The following is a 22,717-nucleotide window of genomic DNA, read 5'->3' on the forward strand; positions in this document are numbered from 1 at the left end:
TTTCTGTGGATCTACTAACTATATCTAACCAGGATATATGGTCCGGAAATTTGTTGTTTTCGGTTTCCCGTGGTAGCACAGCATGCGGGCGCGCAGTTACATGGAAGTATGCCGGTAACACAGACAGCTACCGCAGCAAGACACTATAAAATACAAAGTAGAATCATCGTGTGAATCAAAATAAAGTCAAACGATATTGGATTATCCCCAGAACGGAGATGTTTAGTTTGAGGCTGGAGCGGGGTTGTTGATGGTCCAGTCGGGAAGCCTTCGTATAAGACTATCTTAACAATTTAGTGATCCTGCAATAAATTGCGAAGAGTAATTGAAAAGATTCCGTTGCATGCATACGCTGTATTTACTACGTACTACTTACTACGTAGTAACGGCCACGGCGATCTAGATCTACGCCATACATAATGCACAAGGCAGCAAAACAATGAACCACATAGTACGGAACATAAAACAAGCGAAAGAATATACGTATTCCCAACTAACCACATCTTATCTCTAGTTGTAAGTTGGATTCTGATAGTCGATCTCTTTGATTCGACAGTATATTTTTATCAGTGGCCAATCACAGTGCCGCATTGCACATGATTTCTGCTTTTGCCTGAGGCCGCCTCTCTGATTGGCCAAGCACCGATGCAGTTAGCCGCCTGGCAGCATCACGTGCAAGCACATCGACCGACCCACTGTCTCGCTCTGGCTGCTTCTCGATTGCTCGCCGTTGCTTGCTTCTACCCCGGCTTCTGTCAATTGATTGATCGATTGACCGACTGTCCCACAAGTCTAAAGGAGAGATACAATATGTCCTCCTCAACCACCAAGGAAGGGGACGATGGCACTACATGGGCAAAGGCCGAGAGGAAGTTCGAAAGGTGAGTTCTGGCCTTCCCCATGCAACAACAACAACTACATGTATATTCTTTACAAATTCCATTTTTTTCATTCCCATTTACCCCCCAATTAAGTTGGATTTGGTATTGTACTTTTTCTTTCCCTGGTCGGTGCATCCTCTTTTGCCGCCCACCAGGAGGAACACACTATTACTCTACCGTCCGAAGGAGGCGTCCAATCCCCAATGAACACGGCTGAATTAGTCAATGCAGCTACAAAAGCTCTGTTCTATTGATCACATGCCAAGGACTTTGTTACTGACTTGACTCTTTTTTGTTCTTGCAGTAAAAGTGCAAGTGAATTTTATGACCCGTGCCAGGAGTTCGCAGACCGGAGTATCAAATGCATGCGCCGCAATGCAGGCGACCGAGACATGTGCCATGACTATTTCCAGTGAGTATACGCTCTGTTTTCAATACGTTTTCTCTTGTCTTTCTCCTGCATATGCACAAGCAATGCGAGTATGCTCTATGTCAAGCTTTGCTTTGGTTTGCTATATTCTTGTTATGATTCCGCGTGCCTTGAAAGCCGTTTATCAGTGGTTGCATGACTGATGTCTGGGTATATAGAGCTTACCGTGACTGTAAGAAAGAATGGGTAAGTTTCGACTTTTTCCACTTCGGTTCTACTTCTTGAAGCCTTTTTGAGTTCGCTGTTTGTTATGTGCTTTCTCAAATACCGCTATTTTCAATAGACATCACATTCATGATGAAAACGTCTTTCTAAATTACTGATCAATCCTTTAGTTAAGTCAAAAAAGGCTGGCTAGACCCAAGTCTACGTCGGATCAATCATGACATGTCTTCATCCGCTCATCCTTTGTTGAGCTGTTAACAACGGACATATGAGGGTGCTGAGTCTCGGCATAGCCGTCCTTGACTTTGTCATTTCAGCTTCTTTGATTCAGTCTGCGTGAAAACCCCATCCATATTTGGTTGTTTTTATCTATCATACTATCACCTGAGGACAGATATTTCAAGTTCTTTTCTCCGGTCGCGGTGGGAGCGAGTCCACTCCTCCTCCGATCCGGGGGATTTTCATTCCCGATGTAGCAAACATCTGCTATCTATACATGGTCATTTGGCTATGACGGAGTTTGACCGTATGACTCATTTTGTGCGCGCTATCTATTCAGTTCATTGGGTCATTAGTTAAGGGTCATTTTTGAGCATTGGTATCCACACTCGCATTATTATTGCTTTGATAGCGTCTATTTTTCTTTCTTTTCACCATGTACTTTTTTAGGCATAGACACGGGATACGTGTACGAATATAGTGTTTCATCCTTGGGTCAAGTAGTTGCTTTATGGCATACGAGATAAGAGGACTATAAAATTTTGAAAAGCACTGAATCTTGAATCTGCCATAGTTGTATGTAATGTGGTTGGCAGATAACTATAGTATTATCGAGGTCTCCTTTCATGCTCGGTGAGAGAACCGTTCGAATTCGGTCGAGAAGCGTGCTGCATGTGCCATGTCAAGTAAGCTATGCAAGTAGCAGAACAGGGAACAAGAAAACAGGGGTGCCATTTCACAGATCGGTATCGATGAAATTATTTCTATTAGAATGGATCAGAACAGGCAAGTATTCCCACCAGGGCTATGGTATTGAGCAAGCTGCTAATCGAGACAAAGTCTTGTGGAGTGATTAGTCAAATTTCTAGGGTATCTCATCGAGCTGGGACAGACAACGTCCTACAACCAGACCAGAATTCTTTGAAGTCCAAAAGTCTCAATCCTCGCGATATTAGATAAGCCGGCTCTAGTCCCGGGTGGAAAAGGCATCAGCCAATCACAACGAAGACCCTAGCCCTAGCTAAGGCTAGCTCCCTTCGAAGTTAGCGGCCATGTCATGTGACGCACAACACACATTTTCGGCCACAAAAGAATCTTTTAGTTTTAGACGCATCCCGACCAACCCTGACGACAACAGTTCACGATACCCCCAGGAGGCTCTATCACGATGGCTGTCAGGAACCACGGTGCGTCCATCGTCGACTGAAATTCAAATTGTTTGATTTGTACTGATCCCCCGTTTCTCCGTGCAGAACTCGCCTCCTCCCGACGGAAGTCGCGCAAGGCACACTTCAGCGCTCCCTCCAGCGAGCGCCGTGTCATTCTCAGCGCTCATCTCAGCAGCGAGCTCCAGCAGAAATACAATGTACGTTCGAGGAATTTCTACCGAGGCGAGAGAAAGAAAAAGCGCGGTTTCTAATGCTAGGTTTTCTCGAACTGAAAAATAGGTCCGCTCCATTCCTATTCGCAAGGATGACCAGGTCACCGTCGTTCGGGGAAGCAACAAAGGTCGGGAAGGCAAGATCACCTCCGTTTACCGTCTGAAGTGGGCTGTCCACATCGAGCGTGTCGTCCGCGAGAAGACCAACGGCCAGAGCGTCCCTATCCCCATCCACCCCTCCAATGTCGTCATCACCCAGCTCAAGCTCGACAAAGACCGTGAACAGATCCTCCAGCGAATCGCCAAGGGTCGTGAGGCCGTTAAGAGCAAGTCTGCTTAAAGAAATACGAAAAAAAGAGTGGATTTGTTGAATGTCTTTTACGGTTTTCTTAATTTTGTTTATGTTGCAATAACGGTCAACGGTGATGGTACCGGAGTTCTATTAAAAAGAAAAGACTCAGAAGAAAAAGGGATCTCACCGACGATTATTAGGATACATACTTTTGCGGAACTAGGCGCATGCATTATTATCATGGAATAAAAAGCAAGAAATTTTGTTTCCTATTATTTTGCCATTGGCCTGCGTGCGCTCGGGGACGCTTGGAGCGGTGTGGCGGGAGAGCGAAATGGATGTGGTGATACCAGTCAGTCAATGAATGAAACTTCATTGAAACCCAGTTTTCTATGCCTATGCCTATGTAAGCTGTAGACACACCGGGCCGTAGTGACGGGCCATTTGGCGATGTACCAATTTACCGAAAACCACTGGAAGACTTCACCTTACGTACTACACCAACACCCTTTGGCTAGTTGCTTATAAAGTACACATGCACATTTTCCATGTACATCCCTGACTGCTCTTACTGCAGCTGACCACAAGAGATTCAGCAGAATGATGAATCTAGTACTGCTCTGGCCCTACATCTAGACCTAGGTCTAGCTCTACCCGTTCGGTTTTCCCTCATACCGCCAACCCCACTGCAAGAGCCGGGAATGAAAATTTTAGATAAATATTACTAACAGTGACGGATGACTATCATTGTCATTCTTCGCCTACTTAAAGGGGCTCATGCATTAACCAAGGCGTTCCCAGTGGCTCTTCCCTTTGGAAGCCAATATAGCATTCGACGAGGAAAGCATTTTTCGAGTCTTTCTTCTAGGGTCTCGAGATTGTGGTCGGGTAGTGGCTATTTGTATCTATCATATAAACATATTGAGAGAAAGGCTGCGCAAGCCATCTCTATCCCGATATTCAAAACTCTGCTCACTCGATCCAAAGGAGGGGTTCCTAGCACTTCCTAGCACTGCATGCATCTCAGCAAGATGATATCGATAGTGATTTCTTCATCTCACAGACATGTTAAAGATAGTAATATTCATGGTAGCAATACAAGCTAGTCTGCTTTTGGAATAGCGCAAGCCGCACATACCACAAAGCGTCGAAACTTCGAGAACTTTCGATGCACGTGAAGTCATTGTTTAGGCTCTCATGACGTTGACGTCGTCGAGTGAATGAACCTTCAGGCTCAGTCTTGTTCCTCTCTTCACTCCTCCAACTTCTCCACCATTGTTTCTATCACTATAAATACATTCGAGCCAGCTTTAATAACTCAAGTCATTCCTCCCAATCAGAACCGCCGAATCTGCTACTGTCTTCGAAGTCAAAATAGTCCACACAAGGCGTGTGGGGTGGTTGCGCCCAACGACACAACTATATATCCAAGATTCTAGGACTGCTTGCAATTCGTCTCAACTTCGATAGCGACAGTCTGGTCTCACTTCACGCACCGTTCACAAAACGGAGGATAATCTTGGCGATAACGTCAACGATAATATAAGATGGTTGCCGAAACGAAACTCTACGATGCCCTAGGCATCAAACCTGATGTTTCTCAAGACGATATCAAGAAGGCTTACAGAAAGGCTGCATTGAAGCACCACCCGGACAAAAACAAAGACAACCCTAAGGCTGCTGAGAAATTCAAAGGTATGCACTTCGCCCACAAGCTTGTCTAGCCATTTTATTTGTATATAAACTAACGTCCTCTACAGAAGTCTCACAAGCCTACGAAGTCCTCTCCGACCCTGAAAAACGCAAAACATACGACCAATTCGGCCTCGAATATCTCCTCCGCGGCGGACCTCCTCCATCCGCAGGTGGAGGCGGAGGACCGACAGGCTTCGATGGCATGCCCGGCGGATTTAATTTCACCAACATGGGCGGTGGTCCTGGCGGAGGTACTCGCACATTCCGCTTCTCCACTGGGCCCGGAGGAGCAGGAACATTCAGCTTCAGCAATCCCGAAGACACATTCCGAAATTTTGCGAAGAGCGGCGCTGGCGGAATGCCCTTTGGTGACGATGATGACATCTTCGCCAGTATATTCAATAGTGCCGGACTAGGCGGCGGTGGCCCCAGGGTGAGAACTTCTGGTGGCCCTAGTGCGGGCGCTTTTAATCAACGGCGTGATCCCACCCCTGAGCCTCAGGTGGTTGAGAAGCCATTGCTGCTCACGTTGGAGGAGATATTCAGCGGTGTTACCAAGAAGGTTACAACGAAGAGCAAGACATTTGACTCTAGCGGCAAACGGAGTGTGCAGGATGTTACCCTCGAAGCGAAAATTAAGCCCGGACTGCGCTCAGGATCAAAGCTCAAATATAAAGGTGTTGGCGACCAGGAGGAAGGGGGCCGACAGGACGTACACCTAATAGTAACGGAGGTAAGTTGATATTCCTCCTTTCTTTTTATTTGAAAGGTAATATTAACAATTACTAGAAAGAGCATCCCAACTTCAAACGCAGCGGCGACCACCTCATCTCCACAGTCGACCTCACCCTCAAAGAAGCCCTAACCGGCTGGGAACGCATCGTCAAGACCATCGATGGCAGATCGATCCGCGTCTCCAGACCAGGGCCCACACAACCAGGCCACGAAGAACGCTTCCCGGGCTGGGGCATGCCACTCTCGAAAAAGCCAACGGAGAGGGGCGATTTGGTGGTGAGAGTAAATGTCAAGTTCCCCGAAAGTTTGACGAGTACACAGAAGGATGTTTTGAGGGATGTTTTGCCTTGAGCAGTCAATTAAAAGCCGAGGAGAGATGATTGAAATGATTGAATGGATGGATGATGTCTGAATTATGGTTCTATTTTGTGTTTACTGGTTGGCATTGTCATTGTTATTGCATCATTAGGCGTTTGGTATGTGGATGGCGTTTGAGTGAGCGATACTTCTGTTTATGTAGCAATTATATGCAAGTTATCACACATTTAATCATTAACAGATTACTAGTTAGCTTCAATTAAGCGAACACAACTGCTATTAAAGTATCCGTCGTGTCAAAATGGGGTAATTTGATGTCTCTAGGACTAACTCAGTACTATTCAATAGATACGTGTAGAATGTTCCAATGGACAAAATCAAAACTGAAGATCTATCTGACACACAATCCAAGAAACATAGTAATTATGCAAGGCTTATATAAGATCTCCCATCCTTTCTATACTAAGTTAGTTGTTGCTCTTGTGTGAGCTTGCCCCCAGATCTCGAAAAGCAGACCGAGATTGCTTCATCAAGGCCGTCGGCGCTCCAATCTCAATAACCCTACCGTCTTGTAACACAATAGCTTTGTCGAAGTATAGCATATGGGCCAATTTGTGTGCGACACAGAATACGGTCTAATCTGTACATTCCGTTCGAATACTTTCATGCATGAGAGCATCTGTTTCGTTGTCAACGCTGAAAGAAAAGTCAACAGAGTAATAATTATGACAAAACGCTAATATAAATCCAAGACTCGCTTGCTGTTTGGTTCGTCCGTGGCAATAATGCTTCCCTTCTGTAATATAGCTCGAGCCAGACAAAAAGGCTGTTGTTGACCATGACTGAGCATTTCCGCGGGTTTCATTTCACTGGCACAAAGACCGGTCGTATTTTGAGAGATAAGCCTTTCTTATTTTCGGGTACTTGACAAGCTTTTGAAAACACTTTAGAGAGACTGGATGGTATTTTCGTCCTGAAAACTGAAAAGATCAACCGAGGATAAGGATCGTCGCAATCTTACAAGCAAATGAATAGATCAGCCCCGTATCTGATAAGAATATGATATAACTAGTTCTGGGACTACCAACGACTTATCAGTAACGACAATAGACAGCCAAAGAAGATCGTTGCAGGGAAGGACGCCCAGTCTTCAAGGCGTCATCAAAACCACATTTTTAAGCAACGGACGCTTGCTCAGAGATTTCAAAATCAAAAAGATAGTCCATAATAATATAGATGTTGATGTAAGTATATATATAGCTATATCCAAGTGTGCTAGCCATAAGGTACAAAGACATACAGATTGGCAGATCAGTATAATATATCCGCTAGATATTTAGGGCAATGCTCGGTCGAGTACTATATCTATGCTCCCACAATGACTCTACAATCAAGAACACGCCCTTAAGAAACTGCAAAACGGTGGCGGCCAGAGTCACTCAAGTCAACGTGAGAAGATCGCAAGGGCAGTTCCATTGCATTTGAGAAATCGATTGTTTTGTAACTGAGTCTAACATATGTCAATTATTCTCTCTGACGGCGGACTATATACATCTACCATCGAATGCATCCGTGGATACATTTTTTCTTGAACCAGTCTATGGCAAGTCTTTCTTTTCGTTCAGGTCCAACCCTTACAATTGTAGGATTCTATTAATGTTGTATAAAACCTCGCAATAAAAACTCGTAACACTATATTCAATTGTTAAGCCTATTATTTACTTGCTAACGAAAGACCAATCCTAAGTAATTCACAAAACGAAACAGAAACCATGAACTCCCTCCCTACCCAATGAACAGCACACTAAATAATCCGTTTAAGCAGCAGCGGTGGCAGCAGCAGGTGCCTGCTCAGAAACAGGTGCTGGGGCAGATAGAGTGTTGATATGTCCCGTTGTAGGCGTTACACCAACACGTTCCTTGGGAAGAAGGTCAACCAACAAGGGGCTTGGGCGGCTCTCGCGCATGGGCTGGAAAACGCTCTGGTTCTTCTTGTACTTGGACACACTGTCAAGGTAGATGTCGAACAGGTAAGAAGAATCCAATGGGCCTCCCTTGGCTTCAGGGTGGAATTGGGTGCTGAAGATGGGGCGAGATTTGTGGATCATACCTGAGAATAGTCAGTAAAAAGGAACAGAAAGGGAAAAAAATTTGAAAGGTGACTCACCCTCGTTGCTGGAGTCGTTCAGGTTCACAAAGTAAGGCTTCCAGTCGCTAGACAAAGTGGAAGCGTCAACAGCATAGCCGTGGTTCTGACTGGTGATGTGGCAGCGGCCTGTGGTGAGGTCCAGCGCAGGAATGTTGTGAGCACGGTTACCGTACTTAAGCTTGATAGTGCGAGCACCCGCGGCCAGAGCGAGTAATTGATGGCCCAAGCAGATACCCATAATGGGCACTTGCGAGGTCTCCATCAGCTTGCGCAGATAATAGACGGTATCTTGGCAGTGGGTTGGGTCACCGGGTCCATTAGAGATGAAAACTCCGTCAAAGTGGTGGGCGACTTTGTGGATGGGGTAATCGAACGGGAAGACAGTGACACTGGCACCACGACCCACAAGGCTACGGAGGATGTTCTCCTTGACACCGCAGTCGATCAAAGCAACATGGCATTCAGGGTTGGCAGCACTGACGTGGAACGGGGCCTTGGTGCTGACCTGACGGACCAGGTTGATCTGTTCAGGATCGACAAAGGCCTCGTCTTCGTCGGCGTCATACTCTTCACCAACTGTGATACGAGCAAGAGAAGAACCTTGCTCACGCAGGAAAGTTACGATGGCACGGGTATCAACTCCCGAAATGGCGGGAACGCCTTCGCGAGCGCACCACTCACCCAAGCTCTCAACGGCAGTCCAGTGACTGTACTGTTCAGCGACATCGGCGACGACAACGCCAGCAGCCTGCAAGTTGGGAGATTCAAAATACTTCAACAAGCCATTTGGGTCTTTCTCTGCTGAGGGTACACCATAGTTGCCGATCAATGGCTGGGTAAAGACCAAGATTTGGCCACGGTAGGAAGGGTCAGTCAGGGATTCGGGGTATCCGACTAATGAAGTGGTGAAAACAGCTTCGCCAGAAATGTTCATGTTGGCACCGAAGGATTTGCCATGGAATACAGGACCATTTCGGATCGTGAAGGTGGCTGGCTCGAAGCGCCGGGTAGAGACAAAGCGGCGGTCGACGGTGGCCAGAAACCGGGCCTGAGGAAAGGCCGCCTTTGCCGAAGCCACAGGAGTGGCACGGATGGTGGTCGTCCGGAAGAGTTGAGCAAACATGATGATGGAGAAGGATTCAAAGAGATTTATAGATAGAGGGGACGACGCAAATTAATTAATGCGGGCTTTCCAAAGGTGATCTGTTTGATGGTTAGTGGCAAGCACTTCCGACATGATCCAAGACGAAGTTGGATATCCAAGATGCACCATACCCGAAATATAGTCCTGAAAGGAGATACGAATTAGCATATCGAAACCTTTCGACGACGACTTTTCAGTCCAGTCGAATAGGGACTTACCTGAGAAGTGAAGATGGAGACGATTACACGCATAAGCGCGGTTGCTGAAGTCTCACCAGTAACTGGCGGGGGTGGGAGATGACTTGGTTAGAAATTGAGGGTGGGACAGAAGAAATAGTCCTCTGTGCAATTGACGTGGTCTGGTCGAAAAGCGTGTTGTTGTTGTTGGGTGGATGGATGGAGAAGGAAGAAGAGGATGGAGAGAGAAAGAAGAAGTTTTTCACTGCGGCCGAAGTCCTCACCGCTCTGACGTACGGCAGCCAATCAACGGCGCACGATTACTGTCGGGCCCGCTTCCGCTCGCCGATTTAGGAGTGACTCACTCCCAGCGTTGCAAGCCCTAAAATGCTCGCTTTGGCGGTCAGGTTTAGCTTAGTGTTTACCATGGTCGAAAGCTGCGGGGGCAGACAAAAAGAAATAGCCAAAGACGAGTCTTCGAGATTCATCATGCGACGACTGTTATCCTACAGGTGCTTGCTTTGCAGCACATTTGATCCATCACTCCTTGTTTGAACTCTCCCTTGATCCTCCCACTAGTGATGACATTGAAAAACATATCAGAGCCTGGATGGGCCCGCATAATAATCATCAGGATTGTATGTAATGCAGAACTCCTCAGCCATAGCCACGTTGAAAACGCCTCGCTCATCCGTAAAGCTCTCTTTGCTCCCCGGGTAAGCAGGGTAGACGACATCTGGGTCACCATAGCTCCAGAAAGTTTGGAGCGTAGGGGGCATCGGAATACTCGATTCTATAGTCGATCCAGGTATTTGCGGTCTGTGGCTTTGGAAGAGTGCCGAAAAGTGGAAATTCCAGCAAAGGAGGTTCACACAGTTGAGGGAAAATATAGCACGACATCAGGATTGTTTTATCTTGAGCGCTGCGCGCGTCCATGATGCCAATGATATACTGTTCGATATAGTTGACCTGGAATTGCTTCTATAGGGCCCACGCCTGGCAGTCTTGGAGCGATGCACCGATGAAATCGCTCTCAAAAGAGTCACCATCTTGAAGCTCTGTCTTGAATATGGATCGGTCTTCTGGCAAATCGATTCGACGAGATAATACTGTGTGCATATATTTGGTGGAGGTCCATACTTGAAGTTCAAAACCTCACGAGCGACCTACAAACTCTAATCAGTTTTTCTGTGCTGATATGTGCTGTGGGTTAGACTTGCAGGCTTGGCCGCTTCGTCGGTGCAGAATAGCAACACACGCGTCACGGCTAGGATGAAAAAATGGCAAGAATATTGAACAAAGATGGTCGTCTGGGGAGGGCGCGAGATGTAAAATATCTGGAAAGGAACTAGACCGATTCGGGTAGCACGCGCTGAGTCGCTCGAGAGTAAATCAGGAATAACTCTGCTAATCCCTGTCAATATGAATTAGACGTTACGATACATCGATGGTGAAGACCACGTAGTTATTTTGGCTTCCAAGCCTTGTCCTTATATAGAGCGACAAGACGTCGAATCAACCACTAACCCTACCTAAGTCATAGAAGGTCACCATGCAGGTAATTACATATGACCATAGTTCGATGAATATCCATAAAAGTGGTATCAGCAAGGATCACCGTCATTGTCAGCATTATCAGAAATGTGATATAAGCCCTGAAAAGAGCTGCAATACTATGTAGCGGAACAGCATCCTAGCATCTTCTCCATGCAAGCTTCAGGATTTAATGCGATGCAGCTAATACCAGTGAACAAATTACAAGATTACGTACATCATATGAACAAGAACGCAATATAATTCTTTGGCCCTAGCCCTGGAAATCCAGAGAATACGATTCCGATGCATACCTAGGATATGTACGAAATGAGGAAGCACTACAAAGTTCTGTCAAACTTGCTATTGTTATCTAATTGTCAGTGAAACAATGCAACTCGAGAAATGAATAGTCAAATAGGCTTTAAAGTTGTGCAATGAAAAACAGAACCCAATCCTTCTTGACAACATATCACGATATAAAATACATTGGTCCGACGAGATTGCCCCATGTTTTATGCACACGAAATCTTTCACCTAGCGGCTAGTTTCACTATTTGACAAGCAAACAATTAGTACAAGTCTGGTGGACCTTAACATTGTTGACTCTGCCAGAAATACCATTGGAGGTACACTTTGTCATGACTAGGAGAGGTCAGCATATAAACCTACAAGCAACAAGGAATACTCAATAGCTTATTTTAGGCACTGCGGGAAGAACGAAAGTAAAAGCTGAACCTACTGCTATAGGCATGGTGGTACAATTCAAGCTTTTTAAGGTCGGGCACTTTATTGTGCCAAGAGACACAACAGTATTGATCGTGTCCGGAAGCACCTTCATAACAAATCTGGCGAGGGGACTGAGGAACCGAAACATGTCCATCGTCTTGAAGCTCGATCACTAGCTCGTCGCAAGGGTCGTTACGGGCTTCGTGGTTACTGTGGCACTCGGGTGTTGCAGAGCGCTTTTCAAAAGCAGTGCTGTTCGAAGAGTCGTGGTAAACAAGCTTACCGCTAAATGTTTTGGTAGGTTCGCAAAATAGTTCGATATAGTCTTTGGGAATATGTCTTTAATTCGAGACTCGCAATGCCAAGGGAGAGGCCATCAGGCCATTAAACAGGATATAGGCAAAGACAAGGGCGATGCATCTAAGCTGCATTTTTTCAAAGTAATGCTTCCTTTGTCGTTGACGATGATTTGTTCAAAACTACCTTTATTGTGAGTGATGATTTGTATTACGAGTGTTTGCTTCTCGGAATAGGTCATGGATATCTAGCGGTTATATGGGGGTCAGATTACTCGTACAAGTAAGAATTGTTCTGCTGTCAAAAAAATCTTATATAATACTAGTAATTATTACTATGGGGACTGTATGCATAAAAGTTCTAGGGCTATAAAGCTGGCTTTATTGCTACTATATATATAAACATGTCGCGAGATTACGTGGGCTTTGATACCTCACGTTTTATAACCTTGAGTCTTTCGCCGAAGAACAATTGGAAACAACACCTGACTTCACGTTTAACAGAACCTTTGTCGCCTAGATTTCATCGGTCATCTAGGAATCATCCTACATTCACTTTCGTCGATTTCATTGCATCTCTCAGTTCTTATCGGAAATTACTGAGTCTCATCTACTTACACGAAATGTATTTTGTCTACAAACCTGACTCGGTCCATGCAAGCGGCAGAGAACCTGAACTACTAGCATCAAGACTTATTGGTCGTGACTTGGTCTTAGGTTCCTATGCATGAGCAATTCCAACATATAAATAAGCATCTCATAGTCATGCTGGTAGCTATGGACATTCTTCATATGGGGAGATATTCGTTGGGGGCTATTTGAGAGGCTTTCGCATACTTGAAGGGCTTACTTCAGTAATTTCGCACCCAGAAGCACTAGTCAATCACTGAATGTATTTGTGTGGACACGCTTTTACTGCTTGGATAAAATGATGTTGTTCGGAATGCAAAAATGCAAGGTATTATGGCAGTTGACACATGTGCATAACCACTATTCTATAGAGGACAAGTCTCACATTCAATAAGCTGTTTAAAACGGTCAGCATTAGCTCCAGCTCAACTAGCATGCGTTGTTATTCATCTGGTATTAATTTATTTCTTCTTTTTGTCTGCCTTTCTTGTCGACTCTGGTGAGCTGCGAGGTGAGTCTTCAATTCCACGAAATATGAAAATGGATATCAGTTTCCACAAGACCCATATGAATCCTATGGTAATAGCAACTACCGTGCCCAGCTCTACTCGAGATGCTGCCTCCCCATATGGTCGCTCGCTATCCGTGGCGGCCTTCAGCACTGGGACACTAATTTCTTGCATCAGTGCCCGCCCAGAAGACAACTTAGAAGGGTCATTGCTTTCTGGGTGAAGGTGAAAGAAGAACGTCCTCGGAGTAAAAAGAGCATCGTAGCCAAGATCAACAAGGTCAAAGGGGTTTTTACCCATCTCTGTGCTGTCTTCGGCACTGCAAGCCCAGAAGACAATCGGCCATGGTATTGATGCCAACTGATGCCCGCTTTCAGATGGCTTCAGGTATCGAAGATGTAAAGGAATGGTTACGTCCCAGCTACCACTACTGCCTCCTATATCCTGACCTTCAGAAGGTGTAGCGATTTCGAGAAGTAGATTAGATCCCCAGCTTGGAAGTACCCAGTCGGGGGCCTCGAGATCTGTCTCGCCAGAAACAGCTCGTAGACCTACCAGGTTATGTGAAGTTAGAAACAAGTGATCTTTTGTAGATAATTGATACTTGTCCGCAAATATAGTAGAAGGAAGTGTCAGATACGTATGGAGAGTACAAGTCGTATCTTCGGGGGCAGGCGGGCGAGTAAGAGCTGACGGGGGCATTGAAATCTTTAACGTAGGATGTAACCCCGTCGGCGTTTCAAAGGCTACGAAATAAGTAGCATCGCCTGGAAGTGTGTGATGTCGCGAAGGAAAAGAGAACAATGTAGGTTCTGTATATTCAGAATTAGCCCAAAAAATCCAAGCTTGCATATGAGAGGCTGGTAGTTGCATACTTAGCTTGTTATCCTGGCCGACTACTGTCAAGAACCCTCCCAGTGAGATATCTTCAGGATCAACGGCCCTTTCATTCGAAAGTAGACCTACTTCTACCTTCTCGGCAGATCCATGTTTTCTTGTTATATCTTCCGTCCAGCCTGTAGTTCCCAAAAGCGGTTGCGACCAGAACGCGGATATTGAGGTTGCTTGTGTTGTAGGATCATAGTCAATAGCGACAAAATCAGCCAATAAAAGATAGTCGGCACATTCACTATCATTCAGGTCGCACACCATATGCCGAAGATATCCCACGAACTGGTCGATTGAGGGCAAGACATGGTGGAACTGGAGGGACGGATTCGACGAGGGGGTTTCCGTCAAAACCGGGGCTTCAGAGAATGATTCTTCTTGCGATTTGCATTTAATAATGGTTCCAAACAACCTTTTTAGTAACGGGCATATTCGATCTCTGCAAACATTCACACGGGAGGGTAAGCATAGGGTATATTGCAGAGGCCAAAATCATCGCACGCACGTATGCTCCTCATTATCTGACGGCGTGTAATAAACATGTAAGCCCGGAGATGTGCGGGCAAGAAACGGCGCCACGGAATCGTAGTTACGTTCAGTGCTCCATCGTATATGAAGTCCACGTGTTGTGTGTAGAAATTCTATGAGCTACTTTCCACAAATGGCACAAATAACTGTTAGCTTCAACCTCCTAATATGTTGAATCTATTTCCCGATACCCATAGGAGAAAAATAAAGAAATGTATACACTTACCTCGGTAGGCAGCTCTTTGGAGGTGAAAGTAAAGCGCTCTTCTTTGGCCGCGTCCAGACCTCGGATCGATAGAGTGTCTTTGCTGAAGATAGCTTGTTTTGTTGGATCGAATGCTGCTTCCGGGGCAGTTATATATGTTGTTCTTTGTTTCATTTTCTGTGTATTAATGTGAGACAGTGAAAAAGGCCTGAGGTCAAATTAAGCTCCATCAACTTGTCCTCCAAGCTTAACGTACCTATAGGCTGCCGTAGTGTGGGTCCGGGGAACACATCATGATTCGTCAAAATCAACTGCCAATCAGACATCTCCAAACGGCGAGATACTCCGGACAATAACAAGATCTAACCAAAACTCACCACGAGGGCGCTCCCTGAGGGCGGAGATAGCGAGGGACTTCTAGTACCATTGAAGCATTCAACATCACAAAAACGAATAAAGGTCTTGTGACTAAAACTCTGAAAGATTCTATGGGAAATACGATCAGGTGGCTATCTGATAATAAAGAACTAGAAAGAACTTCAATAGGGTTTTTTAACTAGATATTGCTACAGTAAAGAGCCTTGCTAAATAATTTGGAAGGGTTGAGGGGGAAATCTATCTGAAAGATAGTGGAATGGCAGGGGTAACGGTTGGTGTGTGCAATAAACTAGCGCTGTCATATAGAGTCTTGAAATTAGGTAAAAAGAGGTTGATTCATATTGCCAAGAAAGTTTGTGAGTAACAATCCAGATATATCTAGAAGAAATCCCAACTATTGCGCACAGAGCCGATAGGTCATTGCTTCTAATTCCTTCTTTCAATACTTCATCCAATGCGAAGAGTTGCTGGCAGAATAGATGGCCTCTCCGTAATCGGCGCCCAGGATATTATCATTGTATACGTCAAGGCATCAACAAAGGAATATCAATACGCCTGACTCCCCTCTATCCCTCATCCTGTTTCTTATCTTTATTCCTTGACTACTTGGTTGCAAGCTTTGCTACAATCATGAAAACGAAATATATGACATTATTTACACATAAAATAAGCATTACCAGAAGCCCCATTAAGGGGTCCCTTTCTGATGGCTTACTGGTTGATATTTTGTTGTTAAATCATAATCTAGACATATAGGAATCGCAAGACACTCAAATAGCGACGAGCACGTGGCTCTAGACCTTGCTCCCTGCCTTGCCCCCTCTGATAGCAAAGGAGATCAAAGATATAGATGTCCCTGCAGCAGCCCAGAAGATTCGGCAGACACTCCAGACGATACGAATGTCGATAATATTCTTCCCTCAAACGACACTACTCAAGATCTCAAAAGACTACTGTATCAAGCGAATTTCGATGACAATGCTGTGTCCCTTTGGAAGCAAAAGTGCAGGAATATCCATGTTCAAGCCTTCACGGGTGACCTCCAAAAAGACATCGAACTAATACAACCACGAAACTCCGTGATTGACCTCGAACAGCAATACAAGACGGATAGCCTTTTGGCCAATGAGTTGCCGACACTGCTAATTTGCGATGACCACTGCATATGATGCTCCCGAGGCTAAACTAGGTGTATGTGAAGTCGCCTCTTGAAGGAAGCCCTCTCAAATGGTAAATAGTAGCAGTGGCGATCTTGGCATAATCAGAATAGTCTATCTGATAGGATATCCATACGCACATTGAGGCGGTTTCTGTATACGGTGATTGTGCAAGGATGATCGAACTCGATCGCTCAGTTCTGGCCTTTGACGACTTTAAGGAACTCCAACGTGTTGGTCGTAGCGACAGAAGCCAACTCTAGAAGCTGATTGAATAAGTATTTAGAGGTCATCAAACATTATCTTTTAAGTATTTTCATAATGTTAAACAGAAGTTTTTATTTCTATCAAAAATATCTATATTTTTTTGATTTAGAATTTTATGTAAGCATTTTAGATTTATATAGTTTAATCTCTCATATTACATTTGTGTATTATTTCTTCTATGGAAAGAATAGGTATCATAAGGTTAGTTAATCGTAAAGAGTACAGGAAATTTTCATAACGTCGTTAGGATCTGAGAGGCCCCTTTGATAAGTTCACACATTGGCATCGAGATGAGCAGTCAACGCTTCCGCAGAGACAGGACGTGGTAAACCGTGTGCTATTGCAGCTTCTGATGGAGGAGGGTGAGGAGGGAGGTGGGATTGGGAGTATTGCTAACTGTCGGTGTGGTAAAAGAGCTCGATGGCTGTCTAATCTCCGAAGAAGGGGGACGAGAACGAGGAGGAAGACTAGGACTGTGGCTTTTATTGTTGATGGCTCTCGGGGCGCTGATCGATTTCAAATACGCTTCGGCGATGCTTTCCGGGTCTTGAGGGTTGTTTCCTTTATTGTTTGTCGGCGTGGAAATTATATTTTGATGCATAGGCATAGACATTGGTCCGGGAGCTGGTATTCTGAAAGAGGGCTGGCTGAACGGTAATGGAGTAGAGATGTTACTTCCTGAAACAAATGGCGAAGGCGTTGGGTTAGCTGACCGGGCTGAAGGTGGATTCGTATCAGCCCATGGCGGAGGCCTGAAAAAGGCTCTGTCAGGTTGCGTGGAAGGAGGTGTCGCCATAGGCCTGTCATATGCGATGTTATAGTTGTTGACAGCGCCAGCGTTTGGACTAGGATAGACCATCGTTGCCTCCAACATTTTTCGCTCGTACGCAGCTGGGTCAGACATTCTTAGCAATTCCATTTCAAGCTCTTGTTCCATCTCCTTTTTCTCATCCTCTGTAAGCATCTCATTGTGCTCCCGACGAAATGTCTCTGTCAGCTCAATTTTCAAGATGCTGGTGGAAGATTGGTCATTGGCTAAGAGAATCTTGTCTAAAACATCACGATCTCTGCCAATGAAATCGGAAATATCTTCTTTCTGTGAGTCCTTCACAGGGAACAAATATTCTCCAAGGGACTTTGAAGCGGAGCGTTGGACATTCTTTTTGTCAACCACACGCATTGCTAATTGAGTTTTGAAGATTGATTTGTTGTGTATGATTTCTTCAAAAGTCCCCGCTGACAGAAAGCGATATATGTAGACCGGTTTTTTCTGTCCTAGGCGATATGCTCGACCAACAGCTTGCTCTTCCCAGGTAGGATTGAAGCCGAAATCGAAAATGATCACACGATTTGCGCCAGTGATATTCAACCCAAGCCCACCTGCACGTGTGGATATGAGGTAGACTTTGATATCTTCCCGGTTGTTGAATTCCTTGATAGCTGCCTGGCGAGTGCGGACTGCAGTACTACCATCTAATCGGTTAAACTTAATGCTATATGACTGCAAAAGCCTCTCAAGGTAATTTAGTGTTGGAATGCTTTGCGAGAAGCAAAGAATTTTGTCACCAACGCGCACAGATTCCTCGACGATTCTTCTAAATATCTCTGCTCGATAGGAATGTCTCGGGTGGTCGAGATCAGGGACAGTTGATAAAAGCTCCTTTTGAGGTGCCCACATAGCTTCGTTAAAACCAAGCGAGCTCAACGGCACTTCGCCTGGGAATGCTTCCTGATCGGCAAGTTCTTCACTTATATTTTTAGGGGCCAGTTCTTCAGCTCTCTTGGCCAGTTTGTCATAGAAACAGGAAGGATGATTGCAGCATAGTCCTAAGACAGCCAACCAAGAGAGGAGAGTAGTGCTCAAGACCGATGATGCCCCTGATTTCGCATCCAAAAGTGAAGTTGCATATTGATTGTAGGCTTTCTTCTGAACTTCGGTAAGGGGCACAGTGATCACAAATTCAACCTTCATTGGCAAACTGCCTTCCAAAACGGAGATATCTGCTCGGTTTATCTTGGGATTCAGAATCTCCTTCAGGATCTGCAATTTTTTGAGCGACTTGCGCTGTTCAAAATATGTGCTGTCGGCAAACAGCCCTTGTTCAATTGGCTCAAGATACCTGGCACGAAAGACGTCAATCTTATCCAAGTACTTTGGAGAAATCCAGTTAACCATCGCATAATAATCAATGAGATTATTTGCCAGAGGAGAACCAGTAAGTGCGATACGACTCTTCGATTGTAGCAGGGATGCTGCCTGAGCTAATACGGAGTCCTTGTTTTTCATTTGGTGCGCCTCATCGGCAACAATTATTCTGGGATCCTTCAATAAGTATTCTCTCACTTGTGGCAGAACCTGTGCTTCCGGTGCATATTTCTGATTTTTCCTTGTTTTCTGTTCGACCCAGTTACGGAACAGGTGGTAACTCAAAATTAAGATACCTCCCTCCGTATGCCATTGTTCGACCGTGGAAATCCTGGTGCTAGGGTGATCTGAGGGAGCAATTTTCCGTATTGGGCCCAAGGCGTGTTCCTTTGGTGTCCACATCAAAAATTCCTCATACCAATTGTCAATTAATGAGGGGGGGCATAATATAAGCGTCTGAGAACGATGGAAAAAATCCGGTACTTGATTGCGAATCGCACGGTCTGGAGAATTTGCAGCGGCAGCAATAGTAACCAGTAGAGAGATTCTAGTACAACGAGTGTCAGTTTGTGAAGTAAACATATGGGGTGTTTGTGCTACTTACACTTGCATGGTCTTCCCTAGACCCATGGTGTGCGCCAGGAGACAGCCATCCCGCTTCTCGTTCTGTATCAGCTCACGCCACATAAATTGAATGCCAGAGAGTTGGTGTGGCTTAACGCGTCGCCCAATATGAGGGTGAAGAAATATTGTTGGCTGTTCAAAGCTCACGGCCTGGTGCTCTGGATCACTGTTGCTAACTCCAACTCGTTCCAGACGTTGTTCCAACATTTTCCGCTGCTGTTCTTGGTGCTCGACACGCTGCTTAGCAGCGACCTGCCCACTTTTCACTGCCTGGTCTTCTTTCAGGTGTCTCTTTCTCTTATGTGGCGACCGAGAAGAAGAAACCAGCTCCTCCTCATCGGAGTCACCTGTGCTAGGGCTGGTGGGCTTCGGATTGTATTGATCAAGTAACTGAAAAAGCTGTGAAACGTATTCAGCGAAATTAACGCTACTGTCACCTTCAGGGTTCTCAATGTTGTCGATAGTCTTCTTGATTGATGTTTTAGCAATACCGGATGTGTTGAATTGCCGCAAATTGACCCATGCAATATATAAAACTGTAGCTCGCATCACCAAGTCACTATCGTCATCATTCATTCCTGGTACATGGCGCTTGTCCTTGTCAAGGGCTCTCAATGCTCCTTTAACTACATGCTTGAGCCTTCTCTCCGAATATGTGGGAAGGCGATCGATCATTGCTGAGCGAGTTTTCTCGGGGAGCCCCTGTATCATCATTTCCAGAAGTTCTATTCGGCTCGGACGGCGACCTGAAGGAAAATCACCTTTCTTTTTGTCCTTATATTCTCCCGAACGGGCGTGTTTTGATTCAGGATCTTCTTTGACATCGGATTCTGAAAAAATATTTGATTTCTGCGAAGAGGGAACAACCACCGACACATTGTTGTCAATTCCTGAAGTCCGGCTTTTCGTCTTTAGTGGTCGTACAATATTCAAAGGCACATCCGATTTCGATTTGGGGCTCATGGTCAGATCAATGACTTCGACATCGTGACCAGCCACATTAATAGTTGGCTGCGGCGAGTACTCGTCTGAGTCGCTACCAGATGAATAGTAGAAGCCTAATCGACGCTGGGCACCTGCATACTCGCTATCATGGTTGTTTTCATTAATGAATTCTTTGTTGGTAATGTCCGCTCGAGCAGATTTCCGCCGAGCATGAGGACTATTAGAGTCACTGAGGATGTGAGAATCTGTAGTAGTACTGGGAATGTCGACCGCTGCTTGAGTATCAGCGTTGTGCTCACCATTCGGTGCTGCATCCGTGCTGGGGCCACTATCAATATCGAGATCCATATTATCCTCAATAAAGTCTCCTAACGATTCATCATCGGAGTCAGATCCCAGTGATTCTTCCTCTGGGGGAGTCCGAACAATTCTCTTTCTTGGCTTTGCAGCTATACGATGTTCCAAAGAAGGCTTGGGAGGGCATCGCGGTAACTCCAAAATAGCAATTCGCCGCTTCTGATCTTCGAGCTCGAAGACTGTTCGCTCCATGCTTTCGCACTGGTTTTCCAGATGGACACGCTGCATCCATTCATGACCATGAAGTTCTTTTCTAATTTTTCTCAGCCGTAAATTTAGGCGTTCGATGCCATCCAACATGATCTTAATGCGGGCATTACGACACCGGTTCCGAAGAGCATCTACCCATAATCTGTGGGCTTCGAGTTCCAGCTTAGGCAAGTTCTTGGTCCTCCATTGCTCCTCGTAGTTTTTGATGCATTGATCGATTATAGAATCTACCTGCTGCATCGACAGAAATCTTGGACCTCGAACTGTCGCCTGTTCTCTTTCATCTTCTATTTCGCGCCACGTATCAGAGTCATATTCGCCTTCTGAGCCAGAATCACCAAACACAGGATATATATCCCCATCCTCTTTAACTGGATACTTTTGGAGAAGGTAATCGTAAGGACTTGCCGTCTGGACATGCGAGCTCTGATCCTCGACTTCGTGATCAGGATCAGCGGTGGACTTCATGTTGACTTTCGTGGTACCTTTGTGTGATGTGTACATTGTATAGTATCTGGGCTTGCCACGGTTTGCTTCATCTTCATCATAAGGAAACACAGCGAAACGACGAGTCCCTTTCTGTGATGGCAAGTATACGGCTTGCTTGCGAAAAAAACGTAACAGCTTTCTTTTCACAAAAAGTCTTTGACCAAGAGAGCGTTTAGAAAAGGAAAAGGACCAATCGTCACTTTTTGAATCGGCTTGGATTGGGTAGAAAATATCTGCAGTATCCATCTTATCAGGTCCCATATACCAAGACTCAGGAGAAGTATGCGCTGATATCTCTGTCCGTCTTTCTTGTGATGCTGGTGTTTTTGAGGGATGCGGTTCATTTGAAGTGAGATTTAGTCTTCTCCGCTTTCGACCGTGTTCATCAATGTGGATAGCTTCATTCGAACGCAATATGGGCGAGGCTGCCTGACCTGTATTTCCATCACCATTCTCGACGCGGGCATCACGTAACTCGACATCATCGACCTCGGCTATTCGAGGCGATGATGGGATTTGTGTAGCCTGCAAGTTAGCAAGGAGCTGCTCATTTGGTAACCTGTCCCCCTCATTTCCCGCTATAGAAGGATTCCCCCAAAATGTGGATTGAGAAAAATGGAAGGTGGCAGGTGTATAATTGTATATCCGAGCAGGGTTGAAAGGATGTGCCCAAGCTTGATCGTTGTTCATCATAGGAAGCATTGTAGAGGCAAACTGCGACCGTTCCTGATTTTGTAGAGCTTGATATTTTGCAGAGAGACGCTGAGCATATTGAATCGCCTTACTGACCGTGTAATAGGGACCCTCCTTGAGTTTCAGACTATTTCTAAGGAAATCTTCAAGACGCGCATTGAGTAGTACCTCTCCTGTGATTCCGTGTTCGCGAAGCGCAGCCTCGAGAGGCTTTCGGTCTGGTAGAGGGCTCGGACTCTTCGAAACGGACCACGGAGTAGATCCATTGCGACAAAGATATTGCACAACCTGATCGACAGACCAGTCGAACGGATCATCCTGATCTTGATCCATGACTGAGATCTGGTCGTCGGAATTTCCTTAACATTGGCCTGTTGTGTCGTGTCAAACGGTTCCACGTTAGTTTCCAAGGCATCGAAAGTGAGACAAATCACCAAGGTATCTCCGCCTTGGATAAACCTCAGTTTGAAACCCGCAGCTCGGGGTTCGCAGCGAGTCGACCGGATAAAGGGATTATAACGAGAGTCACCAAGTTGGGTTAAAATATG

The 22,717-nt window shown here is 45.4% G+C and overlaps 6 protein-coding genes across 6 annotated transcripts, besides 1 other annotated feature; 3 read left to right on the forward strand and 3 right to left on the reverse strand.

Moving 5' to 3' along the window:
- Positions 1-810: 810 nt before the first annotated feature.
- UA08_00196 (Cytochrome c oxidase-assembly factor COX23, mitochondrial) lies at positions 811-1,297 on the forward strand (the record flags this gene model as incomplete). Its single annotated transcript, XM_020259975.1, has 2 exons — positions 811-881; positions 1,186-1,297. 2 exons carry the CDS (start codon positions 811-813, stop codon positions 1,295-1,297), a joined length of 183 nt encoding a protein of 60 aa, XP_020124565.1.
- Positions 1,298-2,863: 1,566 nt separating this feature from the next.
- Positions 2,864-3,416, forward strand: UA08_00197 (60S ribosomal protein L26-1; the record flags this gene model as incomplete). The annotated part of the gene is made up of 3 exons (XM_020259976.1): positions 2,864-2,882; positions 2,949-3,061; positions 3,144-3,416. The coding sequence occupies 3 exons, from the start codon at positions 2,864-2,866 to the stop codon at positions 3,414-3,416; spliced, it is 405 nt and encodes a 134-aa protein (XP_020124564.1).
- Positions 3,417-4,915: 1,499 nt separating this feature from the next.
- On the forward strand, positions 4,916-6,149 carry UA08_00198 (hypothetical protein; the record flags this gene model as incomplete). Its single annotated transcript, XM_020259977.1, has 3 exons — positions 4,916-5,063; positions 5,129-5,796; positions 5,853-6,149. 3 exons carry the CDS (start codon positions 4,916-4,918, stop codon positions 6,147-6,149), a joined length of 1,113 nt encoding a protein of 370 aa, XP_020124571.1.
- A 1,784-nt stretch (positions 6,150-7,933) lies between these two features.
- Positions 7,934-9,388, reverse strand: UA08_00199 (Carbamoyl-phosphate synthase arginine-specific small chain; the record flags this gene model as incomplete). The annotated part of the gene is made up of 2 exons (XM_020259978.1): positions 7,934-8,226; positions 8,284-9,388. 2 exons carry the CDS (start codon positions 9,386-9,388, stop codon positions 7,934-7,936), a joined length of 1,398 nt encoding a protein of 465 aa, XP_020124570.1.
- A 3,846-nt stretch (positions 9,389-13,234) lies between these two features.
- On the reverse strand, positions 13,235-15,229 carry UA08_00200 (hypothetical protein; the record flags this gene model as incomplete). Its single annotated transcript, XM_020259981.1, has 5 exons — positions 13,235-14,028; positions 14,158-14,547; positions 14,676-14,811; positions 14,925-15,037; positions 15,160-15,229. The coding sequence occupies 5 exons, from the start codon at positions 15,227-15,229 to the stop codon at positions 13,235-13,237; spliced, it is 1,503 nt and encodes a 500-aa protein (XP_020124650.1).
- Positions 15,230-15,916: 687 nt separating this feature from the next.
- Positions 15,917-16,011: a repeat region (Identified by RepeatMasker using a combination of RepBase library and repeat library created with RepeatScout).
- Positions 16,012-17,042: 1,031 nt separating this feature from the next.
- On the reverse strand, positions 17,043-22,502 carry UA08_00201 (hypothetical protein; the record flags this gene model as incomplete). The annotated part of the gene is made up of 2 exons (XM_020259982.1): positions 17,043-19,398; positions 19,456-22,502. The coding sequence occupies 2 exons, from the start codon at positions 22,500-22,502 to the stop codon at positions 17,043-17,045; spliced, it is 5,403 nt and encodes a 1,800-aa protein (XP_020124649.1).
- Positions 22,503-22,717: the final 215 nt, after the last annotated feature.

The sequence above is a fragment of the Talaromyces atroroseus genome (genome assembly GCF_001907595.1).
Source record: "Talaromyces atroroseus strain IBT 11181 chromosome Unknown scaffold_0, whole genome shotgun sequence".
In the NCBI taxonomy this organism is placed as follows: Eukaryota; Fungi; Ascomycota; class Eurotiomycetes; order Eurotiales; family Trichocomaceae; genus Talaromyces; species Talaromyces atroroseus.